Source organism: Wolffia australiana, chromosome 8, assembly GCF_029677425.1.
Source record: "Wolffia australiana isolate 7733 chromosome 8, ASM2967742v1".
Classification (NCBI taxonomy): domain Eukaryota; kingdom Viridiplantae; phylum Streptophyta; class Magnoliopsida; order Alismatales; family Araceae; genus Wolffia; species Wolffia australiana.
In genome coordinates this window covers 11,611,273-11,625,322 of record NC_135842.1, presented here as the reverse complement: position 1 = coordinate 11,625,322, position 14,050 = coordinate 11,611,273, and the positions used below count along the sequence as shown (strand labels likewise).

Genomic DNA, 14,050 nt, shown 5'->3' with positions numbered 1-14,050 from the left:
TCGACCTCCACACATCACATATTCCTTTAGAGCATGACCGCTTGACTAACTGTCAAGCACCATTCCCTAGTTCGAAGGATACTTGTGAGGTTACTAGCCACCACGCTTCCACAAGAGGGGAGGAAGATGATGCCTCCATTTCCGAGGAATCAGACATCGACACCCCATTAGAGTATCACTCGGATGCTCCTTACACGCATCGCATCTATAACACTAGATCGAGGGTACGTCATGCGAGCCGATAGCTTTATGCTTCCAAGTCTTGTTTGTAATTGTAGAGGGATCGACAACCCTCTAACCCAATCACATCTCCTCTCCCTAATCAAGAAGTATAACTTAGGAATAGTTGGACTTATTGAGCCGATAGCTATATCGAATAACTCCCACTCCATTGCGAGGAAACTCGAAATGGATCATGTTTATTGTCACTCTTCGAATAAGCTCTGACTTTTTTGGAAGAGGAATTATTCATTGGAACTACTGGTTGAAGGGACCCAGTACGCCACTTTTGACGTATCGTACTCCCCAAAGCTCTACATACTTATCATAGTCTATGCCTTATATAGACACCTACTACGGGAGGCCTTCTAGGAGGAACTCGCCTCACATATCCATTCCCACTCTAGGCTTGTTGATCTCCCTTGGTTTCTAGCTGGGGATTTCAATTGCATGCGAGCAGTTAGAGAATGCCAGCGAGGCCACCCACCTAGGTCACGGGCTATGCAAGCATTGCACCATCACTTGTGGAGCCTCCTACCATGGGGGTCAAAGTGGACTTGGTGTAATGGGCGTCAAGCAGATGTGTGCATGTATGAACAGATTGACTGTCATTTTACGAAGAGCACTGCACTGATGCATTGCACCATCACGATTGAGATCCTACCGAGATGTTACTCGGACCATTCACCAATCCTCATTTTCCAAGACTCGAGTACCTGAGTCTGTCGTCCCCCATTTTGCTTCCAAACCATGTGTTTAGAGCATAACGACTTTTATCATTTTGTACACAACCATTGGCATTGAACGATCTCAACATCACCTATGGAGAACTTCAGTTATCGACTAAGGAATCTCAAGTTCCACCTAAAATGGTGGAATCAAAATGTCTTCGGTGTCCACGCAACGGTAGAAACACTTAAGAAGGAACTAGCTGTTGCCGATCGATAGTTGCAAGATGTTTGGACAGACAACGTGGGAGAGCACCAGCTTCAACTTCAAGAGCAACTTGAGGACGCTATGCATTGTCAGGAGATCTTCTATCTCAAGAAATCGCATGTCCAATGGTTGCGAGAAGGTGATAGAAACACACGTTTTTTTCACGCCTTGATCCGTCAAAGAGCCCGTGCTAATTATACGACCCTCTATGAGATGTATGATCAAGACCCCACCTAGCTAGCAGGACCAAGAGTGGAGTTTTATCGTTCGCTTCGATCCTCACAACGAACTGTTGTGAGTGGGGGCCTTCTCGCCTCTATCCCTCGCTAATGTCCGACCAAGAAAATGCCCTCCTAATAGCTCTTCCAACTCAAGCAGAGATCAAGGAGGTCGTCTTTTCTTTGGCTAGGAACAAGCCTCGAGGACCGGATGGATTCTCAGCGGAATTCTATACCGCATGCTGGGAATATCACTTTGGGTTCACCATGACATTCATTGATTGTGTCGATGCTTGTATTAGAGAGAACCACTTCTCTCTCCTGATGGATGGAAACTCCACTGGCTTCTTCACAGCCACGAGAGGTCTACGGCAAGGTGATCTTATCTCACCTGCCCTTTTTATATTGATGGAAGAGGTCTTCAGCTGATCGCTCAAATATGTGATTGACCAGGGCCTCATCAAACCATATTTTTTAAAAAGGGGCTGCCCGATCCTCTCGCACTCTTTATTTGCATATGATGCCATCCTCTTCCTCAATGGATCTAAAAAATCAATTAAGGAATTTATGAGTGTCCTCACAACATACGAGCAAGCTTCGGGCCAGCTCGTCAATGCATCAAAATCTCCCTACTGGAGCATTCAAACTAGATATCAAACAATCAGATTGTTGTAGAAGTGGTAAGAAAGGGGTGGACCCATGGAGAGCACATGAATTTTACTATTTGACATTGATTCTGATATGCTCCTGGTCGAGATTCTCATATAACATTATGAGGTGAAGAAATAAATTCACCAGTGAGAAATATTTAGAAAGTCTCATGACTTCAAACCTAATCTTGCTCATAAGGAAGCATTCTAAGATGGGTCTAGTCCCAGAAAGGACACCCAAATAAAACTTCTAAGAGGATTATATTGAGACACCAAATCTTGAAGGGGTGCCAACTTATTCTTACCTTCTTATGTCAAAATCTGCAATCTTCCTTTCATTTATGCATCTATTTTCCTTCTTTAGCAAGGCAGCAAACTTTTAAGTCAATGATTCATTCTCCATTTTTAACTTTTCTAACCTTTCATGCATCTCATTATTTTGATCATTTAATTTTTTCCTATTATTTCTCAAGTGGAGATTAACTATTTTTAAAGCAAAAAATCCCACTTGAGATGATATGCACGATGGTTTACAGAAATTTTGAGGTGGACTAATGGATGATGATGATGAATCAACCGTTTTAGGAAAAGATCTAGGTTGAGAAGATAAATCATCTACCACTGTTTCTTCCTTAGGAATATAATCCTCAAAGTGTACACTTTTGCTATTAGAAATATCTAAACTAAGGGACACAATATTATCTTCTTTTCTAAGGATTACCTCTCCCTCCTCAATATCAATCATAGCTCTAGCTGTTTTCAAGAAAGATCTACCAAGAACTAAGGGGGTTTTGTTTTATTTTCCTTCAAGGATCACAAAATCAGATCTGAAACGAAACCCCTCTATATCAATGCAAATATTGGAGATTTTTTCTTTAGAAGCTATCTGAACTCCATCATCAAAACAAACAACATCAGAAGAGGGAATGACCTTTCCTATAGGGTGTCTCACAAACATAGAAGAAGGTATGATATTCAGATTGGAACCAAGATCTATAACGACATTTTTGAATTTTGTTCCTCCAATTTCACATGTAATTTTGTACTCTCTTTGTTCCAACGACTTCTTATATAAGTTCCTTCTCCTAGAAGTTTTTCCTAAAGGTTTTTCTAATGTGATTTGAGGGTTTTGGAGTGTTGGCTCTCCTACTTTATCTCCTAATTGGACTAATCCTCCACTATTGTCTTTTCTTACTATGTCTCCTATAGGTCCTTGACATTTGTCATTTTTTATTTTTGTAATTCTTTCATTGAACTCCATCATATGATCTTTTATTTGAGACATCATGGATATCATAATTTGGACAACCGGAGCTAGTTGAGAATGATCAGGGATGGAGCACTAATAGGTGAGTCATTGATTTTTGGAGAGCTTGACCTAGTAGGGATATTAGTAGTTGCGGTATTAATTTGGGAGCTACTACTCACATCCGTAATATTGGTAGAAGAACTTATATCTGGACTTATGGCTATAGGAGATTGTGGCTTCTGATATCTAGGAAAATTTAGAGGATCCTGAAATTCAAAATTAGGTTTTTCAAAAGATTCACTTTTCCTTTCCTCAAGACCCTTCAAGCTTTCCCTAGGATCATCTCTATGATTCCTATAAGAATTTTCCTCAAGTGCAAGGTATTCTTCAAAACTTGGTGGCTCATAAAATTCTCTAAGGAAACAGAAACGATATTCTTGACAAGGTGAAAAGCATTAAATCAAGAAACGATACTCTTATTCAAAGCGGACGATATACCTAGAACCAAAGAGGACGGCACCCATATTCCTGACAAGGTGAAATCCAAATTGTCGAGGAGAGTTTCGTTTGAGCATGTTATTGATAATTCTAACACTTCATGCAGATGAATGAGGATTGATGGATGAAGAAGTCATCTAAAGAAATAATGGTACATTGCTAAGGGACTAGCAATGATTTAAGTAGGGGGGTATGATAACTTGCAAATTAACCTGATTAATTAGTGAATTTTACATTATATTTATGTGTTTTAATGACTATATTTGCATGTTATCATATAAAAATAAAGATAAATCACTTACACTTTGATTTTACTATTATTACTGATTTTTTATCATTTTCATATGGAATTTAACCTCATTTCAGTGAAGAAATATTTTTTTCAGGGCCTTAAATATTTGGCTAAAGGTTGGTAAGGGTTTTCCTAATTTTTCTGGAATTTTTCTATATTTTTTATATAATTTTTTGATCATTATATAGCCAAGAAGTGATTTTTCCATATTTAAATAATACATATTTAATTTATTTGGCATTTATAATATATTTAAATATTTACCAAGGGGCATCCACGTCATTCGCCCAAAATTCGGGCGAATAATGGATGTATTTATTTTAATAAGAATAGAGAGAGAGAGAGAGAGCATTATTGGCTCATTATGGCATCGCAAATCGCGATGCCATAACGACCCGATCATAGCTCATAATTAACCTATGTGGTGCGCAAGGCGACGAATAGTTTTTATATATATTTATAGTCTTTAGCGCGTGCAATGCACGCGCTAACCGACATTTCTTTTAGGAATCGACACTTTACGGTGTCGATTTCCGCGTGAACGCGGAAAATCGACGCCGTAAAATAATAAAAAAATTAAAACGGTAAGCTCACCGCTTTTTTATTGTAAGACTGGTCAAACATTGCTGCTCGACGAGAAATATATATGTTATATATATATTCGTTTACTTTTTTTATTGTGACAAGGCGGCGTGGCATTCTCTCAACCATCCAAAAAAGGGCATTATGCACCAATGATTGCGCGCTGATGACGCGGACAATCACGTGTCAGGACGCAATCCGAGACAGCGAAAAACGAGAAAGAATAATGCCGGCCAATCAGAAAATGCTTATTTTTGAAGAGAGATAAAAGATCCAACAGTCCAGATTTATCCTCACTAAAACCTTGATATCTTTAGATCTAAACGTCCGATTGGGCTGAAATTTTGAGGGTAGGTTTGTCTTTTCCCCATCTACTATACAGCCGGTTGGATCTTCAAATGGAGGTCTGGAAATGGGTGAAAATCACTTTTGGAGGCTCTCCCCAAGCATTTGGCCAGGAAGGACACAGGAGGGGTTCTTGAAGTCGACAGATCTTGCTTCTGCACCCAAATTTGTAAGTTTCTGATTTGTATTTCAATCATCTTCTTGAACGATTCTAAAACGCCAAGGCATGGGCGAAATGTACATGCCCTTGAAGTTTGTTTTGAATGAAATTAGCACTTCATTTTGATTCGGATTCAAGATCTGATTTTTTTATCCTTAATTCAACATTAATTTAAAACATTTCTGCTTCATTGGATTTTTAATTTAGGGTCAGATTTCATCTTTTCCCCAAATTCTTTACTTTCTCTCTCTAGATCAATTTGTCTAGTTTCTCTCTCTAGATTTTGATTTGTATTGTTTAAGAATTTAATTTAATATATAAAAAACCTAAAAATAAAATTTGATTCAAAAATTCATCCATCTTGAACTCCATTTTAAAAATCCCTTTCTTGATTATTTAATTTTCAATTTTAATTCATAAAAAATATTTTAAAATTTTATAATCATTTGGAAATTAATAATCTGAATTAATCTGATCTTAAAATTAAAATATTCCTATCTTGAATTTTCTGACCGAAATATTTAAAATCAAAATTAAGTCTTACTTAATTTTGATTAATTAAAGAATATTATTAAGCATAATTAAGATTTATTAATTGCAAAATTAATTCATCTTTGAATTAATTCATCGAAATTGAATAAAAAATTTTATTTGTTGCCTCCCTGTGGTTCGACCCCTTGCTTGCTCTATATGCTCTATCTTTATTGATTAAGGGAAATTATAAATTTAATTGTATAAGTCGAAACGTCAAATCAACGACAAAATTACGTGCGTTTTTAGGCTTATCAGTTATACACCAGGATCAATAACATTCTCGACCAGGAACATATCAGAATCAATGTCAAATAGTAAAATTCATGTGCTCTCCATGGGTCCACCCCTTTCTTACCACTTCTACAAAAATCTGATTGTTTGATATCTAGTTTGAATGCTCTAGTAGGGAAATTATTTGATTGCGCAGCGAGAGAGGCATCAGATTCTCATATAACATTATGTGGTGAAGAAATAAATTCACGGGTGAGAAATGTTTAGACAGTCTCAAGACTTCAAACCTAATCTTGCTCATATCGAAGCATTCTCAGATGGGTCTAATCCCAGACAGGACATCCAAATAAAACCTCTAAGAGGATTATATTGAGACACCAAATCTTAAAGGTGTGCCAACTTATTCTTACCTGTTTCCTTGGTGCCCTTTGATCTAATGCTTTGCACTGATTAGGTTCCTGATCACATAGGGAAGAATGCCCCCGTGGTTGAAGTATGCAAGCTCCACCTGCAAAAATAAGAGTCAGTTCATAGATGCGTAAATCGTCGAAAAGGGATAGACAAGTACAAGGCAAGAAGAGCGCTTGCCTCCGTGTCGAATCGCGCGGTACAGACAAAGTTCTTGCCACAGTTGGTTCTCACTGTTACATCCTGGCCGGGGCGTATCATATCAACGGTGTTTGGAAGATCAATCGTATACCGCTCGTTGCCTGTCAGCCCAAAGACCTCTGCGTCCTCCCCAGGCTTAAAGCAAAGGGGGATGATCCCCATCCCCACCAGATTGCTACGGTGAATTCTCTCAAAGCTCTTCGCTATCACTGCCTTTACACCCTGCCATCAGCAAAGTTGGGTTAACAATAGTTCAAAGTATAAATTGAAAAAAATATTTAACTCGGGTGAATTAAATCAGGTACCAACAACATGGGCCCTTTTGCTGCCCAATCACGAGAACTTCCGCTTCCGTACTCGGCGCCAGCAATTATGATTGTATCATGACCTTCGCTCATGTATTTCTGCATAATAAAACTAGGTCAATCCGCAGTTTTGTTGGAAAAGACTGGGCGTCTTTTTTTTGTAAAAAAAACTGGGAGGATTAAAAGCGGGGACGACTCAGCAACTATGTTGCTTTTATGAGCCTTTATGTTCTCGACTTAGGGTTCTCCTTTCTCTATAAATAGCAAATGTTGGGATCAAGAACCAGATTGTGTGGTTCTTCATCTACGCTATGCAGCTCCCAGGGAGAGGGGCCCAGGCAATGCCCTGCCTACATATTTCTTTCTTTCTATTGACTCATATCTATGGTGATCTCCAGCATCTTCGCTAATAGAAAAGGAAAAAACCAATGACCAAACATAAATCCTAAAACTGCTGACAGAAAATAGGGCCAAAGAAACATATTGTTGTGATTTGGATCTGTATTGAAATGCTTGTCCTTTCATAAAACTATATCGGGTTCCTTCTGTCATTTCAGTTGAAAATTATTGTATAGAATATTTTCAGGAAGAAATAAATCATTCTACTTATCATCGGTAAGAAATGTCGGTGGACATACCTTGGCAGCATCAAACACATATAGCTTCTCTCCAGAAGGGATGTGGACCGTCTTGGGTCCGACTTCGCCCTTCATGAGCTTATTGACAATGCGGATATTAGCAAAGGTTCCTCTGGCCATGACCTCGTCATTTCCTCGTCTGCTGCCATAGGAATTGAAGTCCCTTCTGTCCACGCCGCGGTCCATCAAGAACTTAGCCGCTGGGCTGTCCTTGTGGATGCTTCCAGCAGGGGAAATATGGTCTGTAGTGATGCTGTCTCCGAAGTTGAGCAAGCAGTACGCGTCATTCACACAGTGTGGGCCCGGTGGGGACATGGTCATCTCCGTAAAATACGGTGGCTCGTGAATATATGTGGAAGAAGGGTCCCAGGAATAGAGAGAGCTAGCAGGGACAGAGAGATTGTTCCACATGGGATTTCCCTTAGTGATGGATTCATATGTGCCCTTGAACATCTCTGGTACAACACTAGACAGCACCACCTAAAGAAGAAGAAAAAAAATTGAGGTAAATGAAAATTTCCAGAGAGATTTTTCAGAAGGGTTCTGATAATTGGAAGGGCCATCACTTGTGCAATCTCTTCGTTGGAAGGCCAAATTTCATTGAAGAAAACTTTTTTGCCATCCTTGCTGGTGCCAAGAGGCTCCGTCGCAAAGTCGATATCCACCTGCAGGGGCGTTTAATTGTCACATATTTCAGCATATTGTGGTTCAATATTTGGTGTTCAATAGGGGTTCAGAGTCAATTATGATTGTGATTAGTGAACGATGATGATGATGTCTTCGCTATCCATTGTTGATGGTGAATCGCCATCGTCATTACCATTGGTCCAAGCCCAAACATGGATGTTGATGCGGATGACATGATTTTCGGGATGATGACGAATCTGACATCCTCTGTCAACCTAAGTTGAGCATCGATGAGGATGTTACGTGAATGAATGATGATTTATAATCATCATCTGGTTTCCTAGATTTGTCATTGTCATCGTCCTAGTCGATCCAACTATTAATGACAATTACATTGTCATCATTTATCCAAACCCAGACATGGATAATGATGACAGTAATGCACAAGCCATCACCCGCTGACCCGAGCTCTACCTCACTATGAAAACAATGAGTCCACAGAGACGGTACCGTCATCATCATCATCCAATTGTCCATGATGGTTTCATCATCATCATTTCGTCCAAGCCGCCAATGGATGACAATGACTACGACACTTAGGACGATGATAACATGACAACGACAAATGCATCATCGTCTGCCAACCCTACTGTTTCAGTATCTCAGAAGTCAGCCAATAGTTAGCTCATACCGTTCCCGCAATAGCATAAGCCACCACCAATGGCGGTGAAGCGAGGTAGTTAGCCCTCGTCAGAGGATGCACACGACCCTCAAAGTTTCGGTTGCCTGACAATACTGCAGCAGCAACTATATCTGCCAAAAGCAGCATTTGTCTGAGTTGAACATCCTAACTTTGTACGTGTTGCATTAAAAGTAAGGTTACCATTTTCAGAGATTGCAGCTGCAACCGATTCATGAATATCCCCCGAGTTCCCTATGCATGTTGTGCAGCCATAACCCACAACGTGGAATCCAAGCTGATTCAGATACTTCTGCAGGCCACTGCACAGGACAAACTAGAGGCTAAGCAGACTGAGAAAAATGATATCATCGACATAAAGGAGAGGATAAATTGAGGGGGGCTGGGAGGTTTGAAAGAATGACTGATTTGTAACAATGGTATGGCGGTGAGAAAAAAGTTTGAGGAAATAGGGTAAAGGAATTTTTTAACGCCTTAGAGACATTTTAAAAGCTACGAACATGGGAGGGATATTATAAACGTTAATTAAGACAAATAATTCTCAAGTCCTTCACAACCCTGTTTAATAAAACATAGCATCATGATAGTCCTTTTTCCTTCCAACACACCTTCTTTCCAGGTATTGTGTCACCACCCCAGAACCAGGCGCCAGACTGGTCTTTATCCACGGTTTTACCTGCAAATAAAAAATGGACGCATAGACTTAAATAGATGACATAGTTGATTGAATATGTAAGCACAAGTATGCTTTGGTTGTGTTCTTGCCTCTAGACCCAATTCACAAGCCTTTTTGGCAACTAAGGCAGCTCCCAGCATCACATTGGGATTCGACGTGTTTGTGCAACTAGTGATTGCAGCTATGACAACATCACCGTGTTTAATCTGCACAGAGGTCCCATTGAATGAAAAATCTACCACCTTGTTTTGAGACTCCTTTGGCACTGCAAACCCCTGCAGGTAAAAATGGCAGCGATTCAGTAACATAACTTTCTTTCCACCACCCCTAGAAGATTTTTTTTTTAAGTCTTTAAAATATTTACGAGCATAGTTCTCCAAAAATTACTCAAAGTGGATCATCCCAGAAGCCTCATATAGCATAAGGTATACATAGGTCCAGTAGTCGTGCAATAAAAGCATAGGCAGTGTACTAATATGGCCAACTAGAAGGAGAAACTATGCACAATCTTGTCTAATGATGTGGCTTTTGAGAAAATTGAAAAAAAACTTTGAAACCTACAGAAAAGTTCTGTGTCAGCAGAGAAACGTCAATTTATTAAAATACAGAAGATTATATTTTTTTTTCCAATTTATATCATACTTAATATTTATGAAAGTAACAATAACCCGAAAATTTCATAAGTGATGAATCACCCTGTGAATATTACAAATGCACTACCTTGAAACCAACTCTGTTGTCCAGGCAGGAACGCCAATCCTTCTTCATTTCCTTCAGCGGGACCCGGTCATGAGGCCTGGTGAAAACTTTGACTTAAGAAAGCATGTTACTTTACCTATTTAGCAAGAGGCTTATTTTACCTTTTGGGCCCTGAAATACAGGGCTCGACTTCCTCAAGATTTAGCTCGAGATAAGATGAATAGACTCTGTCGATTTGCGGCTGAGGAAGAATTACTTCATGGGTTAGACCAAGTCCATGAACATGGAAATACTCGTGTATAATGAGGAAACTACCCTGAATGCAGATGACCGCAGTACCCCTGACAGGGAATGGGGATCTTATAAAAATGCGTGAATGCTTAGTTTGAAGGCAAGGCTATATCCCTACCTGGCTGTAGTCGACAAATAAATTGTTGGCTCTCAGGTAAGCCTCAATCATTGAAACCTGAATTGTGCGCCAACAATCAACGATTATAGTTTCCATAATGTGAGAAACAAAGACCAGGAAATCATTCTTCTTACTGTCTCATCACTTCTGCCCGTTAGTTTCAAGTACTGAAGAGTCACATGGTCAACAGGAAAGAACCCCATTGTGGCCCCATACTCGGGGGACATGTTAGCAATGGTTGCGCGGTCCGCAAGTGAGAGCTCTTTCATTCCATCACCTATTTATTGAAAAAGTGAAATAAGACTGATCATTTTCAAGTACTCCACAACCTTGTTTAACAAAACATAACAATATTATAGTTTTCACGTACCATAAAATTCCACAAATTTTCCAACGACCCCATGCTTACGAAGAATCTGGGTCACTGTCAAGACCAGATCGGTCGCTGTCACCCCATCCTTCAATTTCCCAAATAGTTTAAACCCAACAACTCCGGGCAAGACCATGCTCATCGGCTATATAGAGACAAAAGAAACCTAATGTTCAGTTAAAACCAAAGTATAAGATACTAAATATTTAAATGTACTTTTTGGAACGTACTGAATTCCAACAAGTGTAGTGGTTTTAGAGGACTAAACATATTCGACTTTATGTTACTTTGATGTCAGTTTTATAACATTTACCGATTAAGCTAATTAAATAAATCGCCAACCTGACCAAGCATTGCAGCTTCGGCTTCTATGCCACCAACTCCCCAGCCAGCGACACCCAACCCGTCGATCATAGTTGTGTGAGAATCAGTGCCCACCACGCTATCTGGGTAAAGCAGCCCACCATTGCAAAAAACAACACGGCCAAGATATTCTAAATTCACCTGAAAAAAAAGAAAAATAAATTACCATGGCATAGATAAACAAGAAATTGTGCAAAAAAAGGAAATCCAGTACCTGATGAACAATTCCTGATCCAGGTGGCACCACGAGCATATTCTGAAATGCGTTGGACCCCCACTTGAGAAAAGCGAATCTCTCTTTGTTGCGATGGAATTCAAGCTCCATGTTAGCCTGCAACGCGTTCTCCGATCGAGCCACATCAACCTGCACTGAGTGATCGATCACGAGATCCACCGGAACCTGCATCCAACGGCAGAGTTTAGAGGTTTTCATTTAAACACAAATCACAAACTCAAGATGTATGCTCAGTTCAATGAATACGCTCAATCTAGGCGCACACTTCTCTAAGAATTCCTAATTAAGTGCAAAAAAAATAAAATAAGAAGCACATAAATAGAAGATAAAATTAAATGTTCATTTGGTTGGTTTCTCCGCAAATTTCAAGATAACAGTCTCCACATGTCACACTGACAGTTCAAGGAAACTTCAGACACTGATCAAAATAAAAAGAGATAATTCGGTTTACCAGCGGGTTTATCTTTGCGGGATCACTCCCAAGCTTATTCATGGCGTCCCTCATGGATGCGAGATCAACCACTGCTGGCACGCCAGTGAAGTCCTGAGAATGATATTGATAGAGAGAGGGGTAGAGAGAAAAAATGAGAGAATTGTTCAGAAAACCTTATTATTTTGTGACAAATGATGTAGAACCTGAAGGAGGACGCGCGCTGGCTTGAAAGGAATCTCCACAAATTTGGGAGACGTGTTCTCCCAATCGATAATCTTCTCCACGTCCTGGCTGGTCACCTGGAATTCGTCGCAGTTCCTGATCGCCGATTCCAGCAGTATCCTAATCGAGTACGGGAGCCTGTCTGCATCACGATCAGCTCCATCGTTAAGAAGTTCCCAGATCTACGACATAACAAACAATTTTTGAAAAACAAAAACCGCGCCGGGGCCGTAACAGACCAATCCTGGAATCATCGAGAGCCGGAAGGCTGTAATACTTCCCGTACTCGCCTCCTCCGGGCTTGGGAAGAGAAGTCAGGATCCTCCGGAACGACGATTTCTCCATCGCTGTTACAGAGCGAATCGAAAGGATTCCAAATTATGAACAAGTTCAAACCAGATCCCATGCAAACGACCGGATTTCGGAGGACTCGAGAAGCTAACACATGGTTGGAGATATTTAGCGGCCGCGGAAAAACGATCGCGATCGGAGAATTCGAAGATCTTGACACCGGATCTTGCAGGATTTGTAGATTTTATACCAACTTCGCGGTGATTAGAGACAAAATAGAGTAGGTAGAAAACTCCATGGCCCCCACCCTGTCCTTATCTTCCTCGGGAAACTAAGGATAACGATATAGCTAGAGAATATACTAAACAATCTAGAAAATCTCTAATCTGGTTGAGGATGAGAGATTAGATTATATATCTACTAACACTGGTAAGTTTGGACAATTAGGAGCGAAGACTGACCTAACTGGGAATATAGTTCCGGATCGTCCGGGACGTGGACGATGAACGAGACGGAACGAAGATTGTCCTGTCCGACGTCTGGAATCAGTGCAGGGACGCGGACAGGACATTTTTTTCGTCCCAGGATGAAAAAGTCATCACGTCCGGATCCCGACTTTGCCAGTTTCGTCCTGGGAGGAGAAAAACCGTCCTGTTCCTCGTGCCGGATGAGACATCCAATATAAATAGTCTCAAGGTCAGATTGAATTAATATGGATTTTTCTGAGTTTTTTTGGAAATATGGAGGAGAGAGAAAGTGGAGGGACATCTATATACTACTATCATAGGAATACATGTGTGCTTCTGGCCTCAGAATGGCTGACAAAAGAGTGAGTGAGAAGAGAGAGAGGGAGAGAGCCCCCTCCCCACTGCCGCCCCGCCCTCCTCGCTGGCCTCCCATGGCCCCTCCCTGCCGCCGCCCCGCCCCTCCCCCTGCCGCCCGTTTCCTTCCCGCCGCCACCCCCTTCCCCTCCCCCCTCGCCCCCTCCCCGTCGCCGCTTGAGCCAGGCGGAGGTCGAGCCGGTGGGGCCGCGCCCAGGGAAGCGGAGAGGGGGGCAGTCGTCAGCGAGAGAGGGCGGCAAGGCGGCGCGGCGGCCGGGAGGGGGTGCGGGCGGCCGGGGAGGGGGCGCGGGCGGTCAGGGGAGGGCCGGGCCGGCGGCTGGGAGGGGGCATGGGCGGCCCGGGGAGGGCGGGGCTGCGGCGTGCGCACATAACCGCACCGCACAGACCCGTGTGCAGTGCGCAGTGCTGTGTGCGAATATTCTGTGCAGTGTGATGTGTGAAATTTGTGTACCCTTATGGAAACTGATTGGCTGACAAGAGAGTGAGAGAGAAGAGAGAGAAAGAGAGAGAGATCCGCCTCCCTGCCGCCGTCCCCCCCTCCTCCCCCAGCCTCCCGCGCCCTGCACAAAGGCACAAAAAATTATCTAATGTGAGCATTGCGAGCGGGGCCCTACTAGTATGTATTTTTGGAGGCGTCCGTTTGGGCGCGCGAAAAAAGTGGGACTTTGATGCAAAATGTCAAGGAATTGATTTAGCGATGCCATGTGGCAAGATCTC

The 14,050-nt window shown here is 41.6% G+C and overlaps 1 protein-coding gene across 1 annotated transcript; it reads right to left on the bottom strand.

The window, feature by feature from the left end:
• Nucleotides 1-6,117: 6,117 nt before the first annotated feature.
• LOC144707189 (aconitate hydratase, cytoplasmic-like) lies at nt 6,118-12,714 on the bottom strand. Its single transcript, XM_078580312.1, has 19 exons — nt 12,440-12,714; nt 12,182-12,342; nt 11,997-12,089; nt 11,525-11,710; nt 11,290-11,451; nt 10,948-11,092; nt 10,712-10,854; nt 10,578-10,634; nt 10,330-10,409; nt 10,190-10,265; nt 9,559-9,744; nt 9,402-9,469; nt 8,977-9,095; nt 8,785-8,906; nt 8,033-8,131; nt 7,467-7,946; nt 6,829-6,927; nt 6,503-6,745; nt 6,118-6,422 (listed from the first exon to the last, which is right to left on the bottom strand). The coding sequence occupies exons 1-19, from the start codon at nt 12,543-12,545 to the stop codon at nt 6,348-6,350; spliced, it is 2,700 nt and encodes an 899-aa protein (XP_078436438.1). The 5' UTR covers nt 12,546-12,714; the 3' UTR covers nt 6,118-6,347.
• Nucleotides 12,715-14,050: the final 1,336 nt, after the last annotated feature.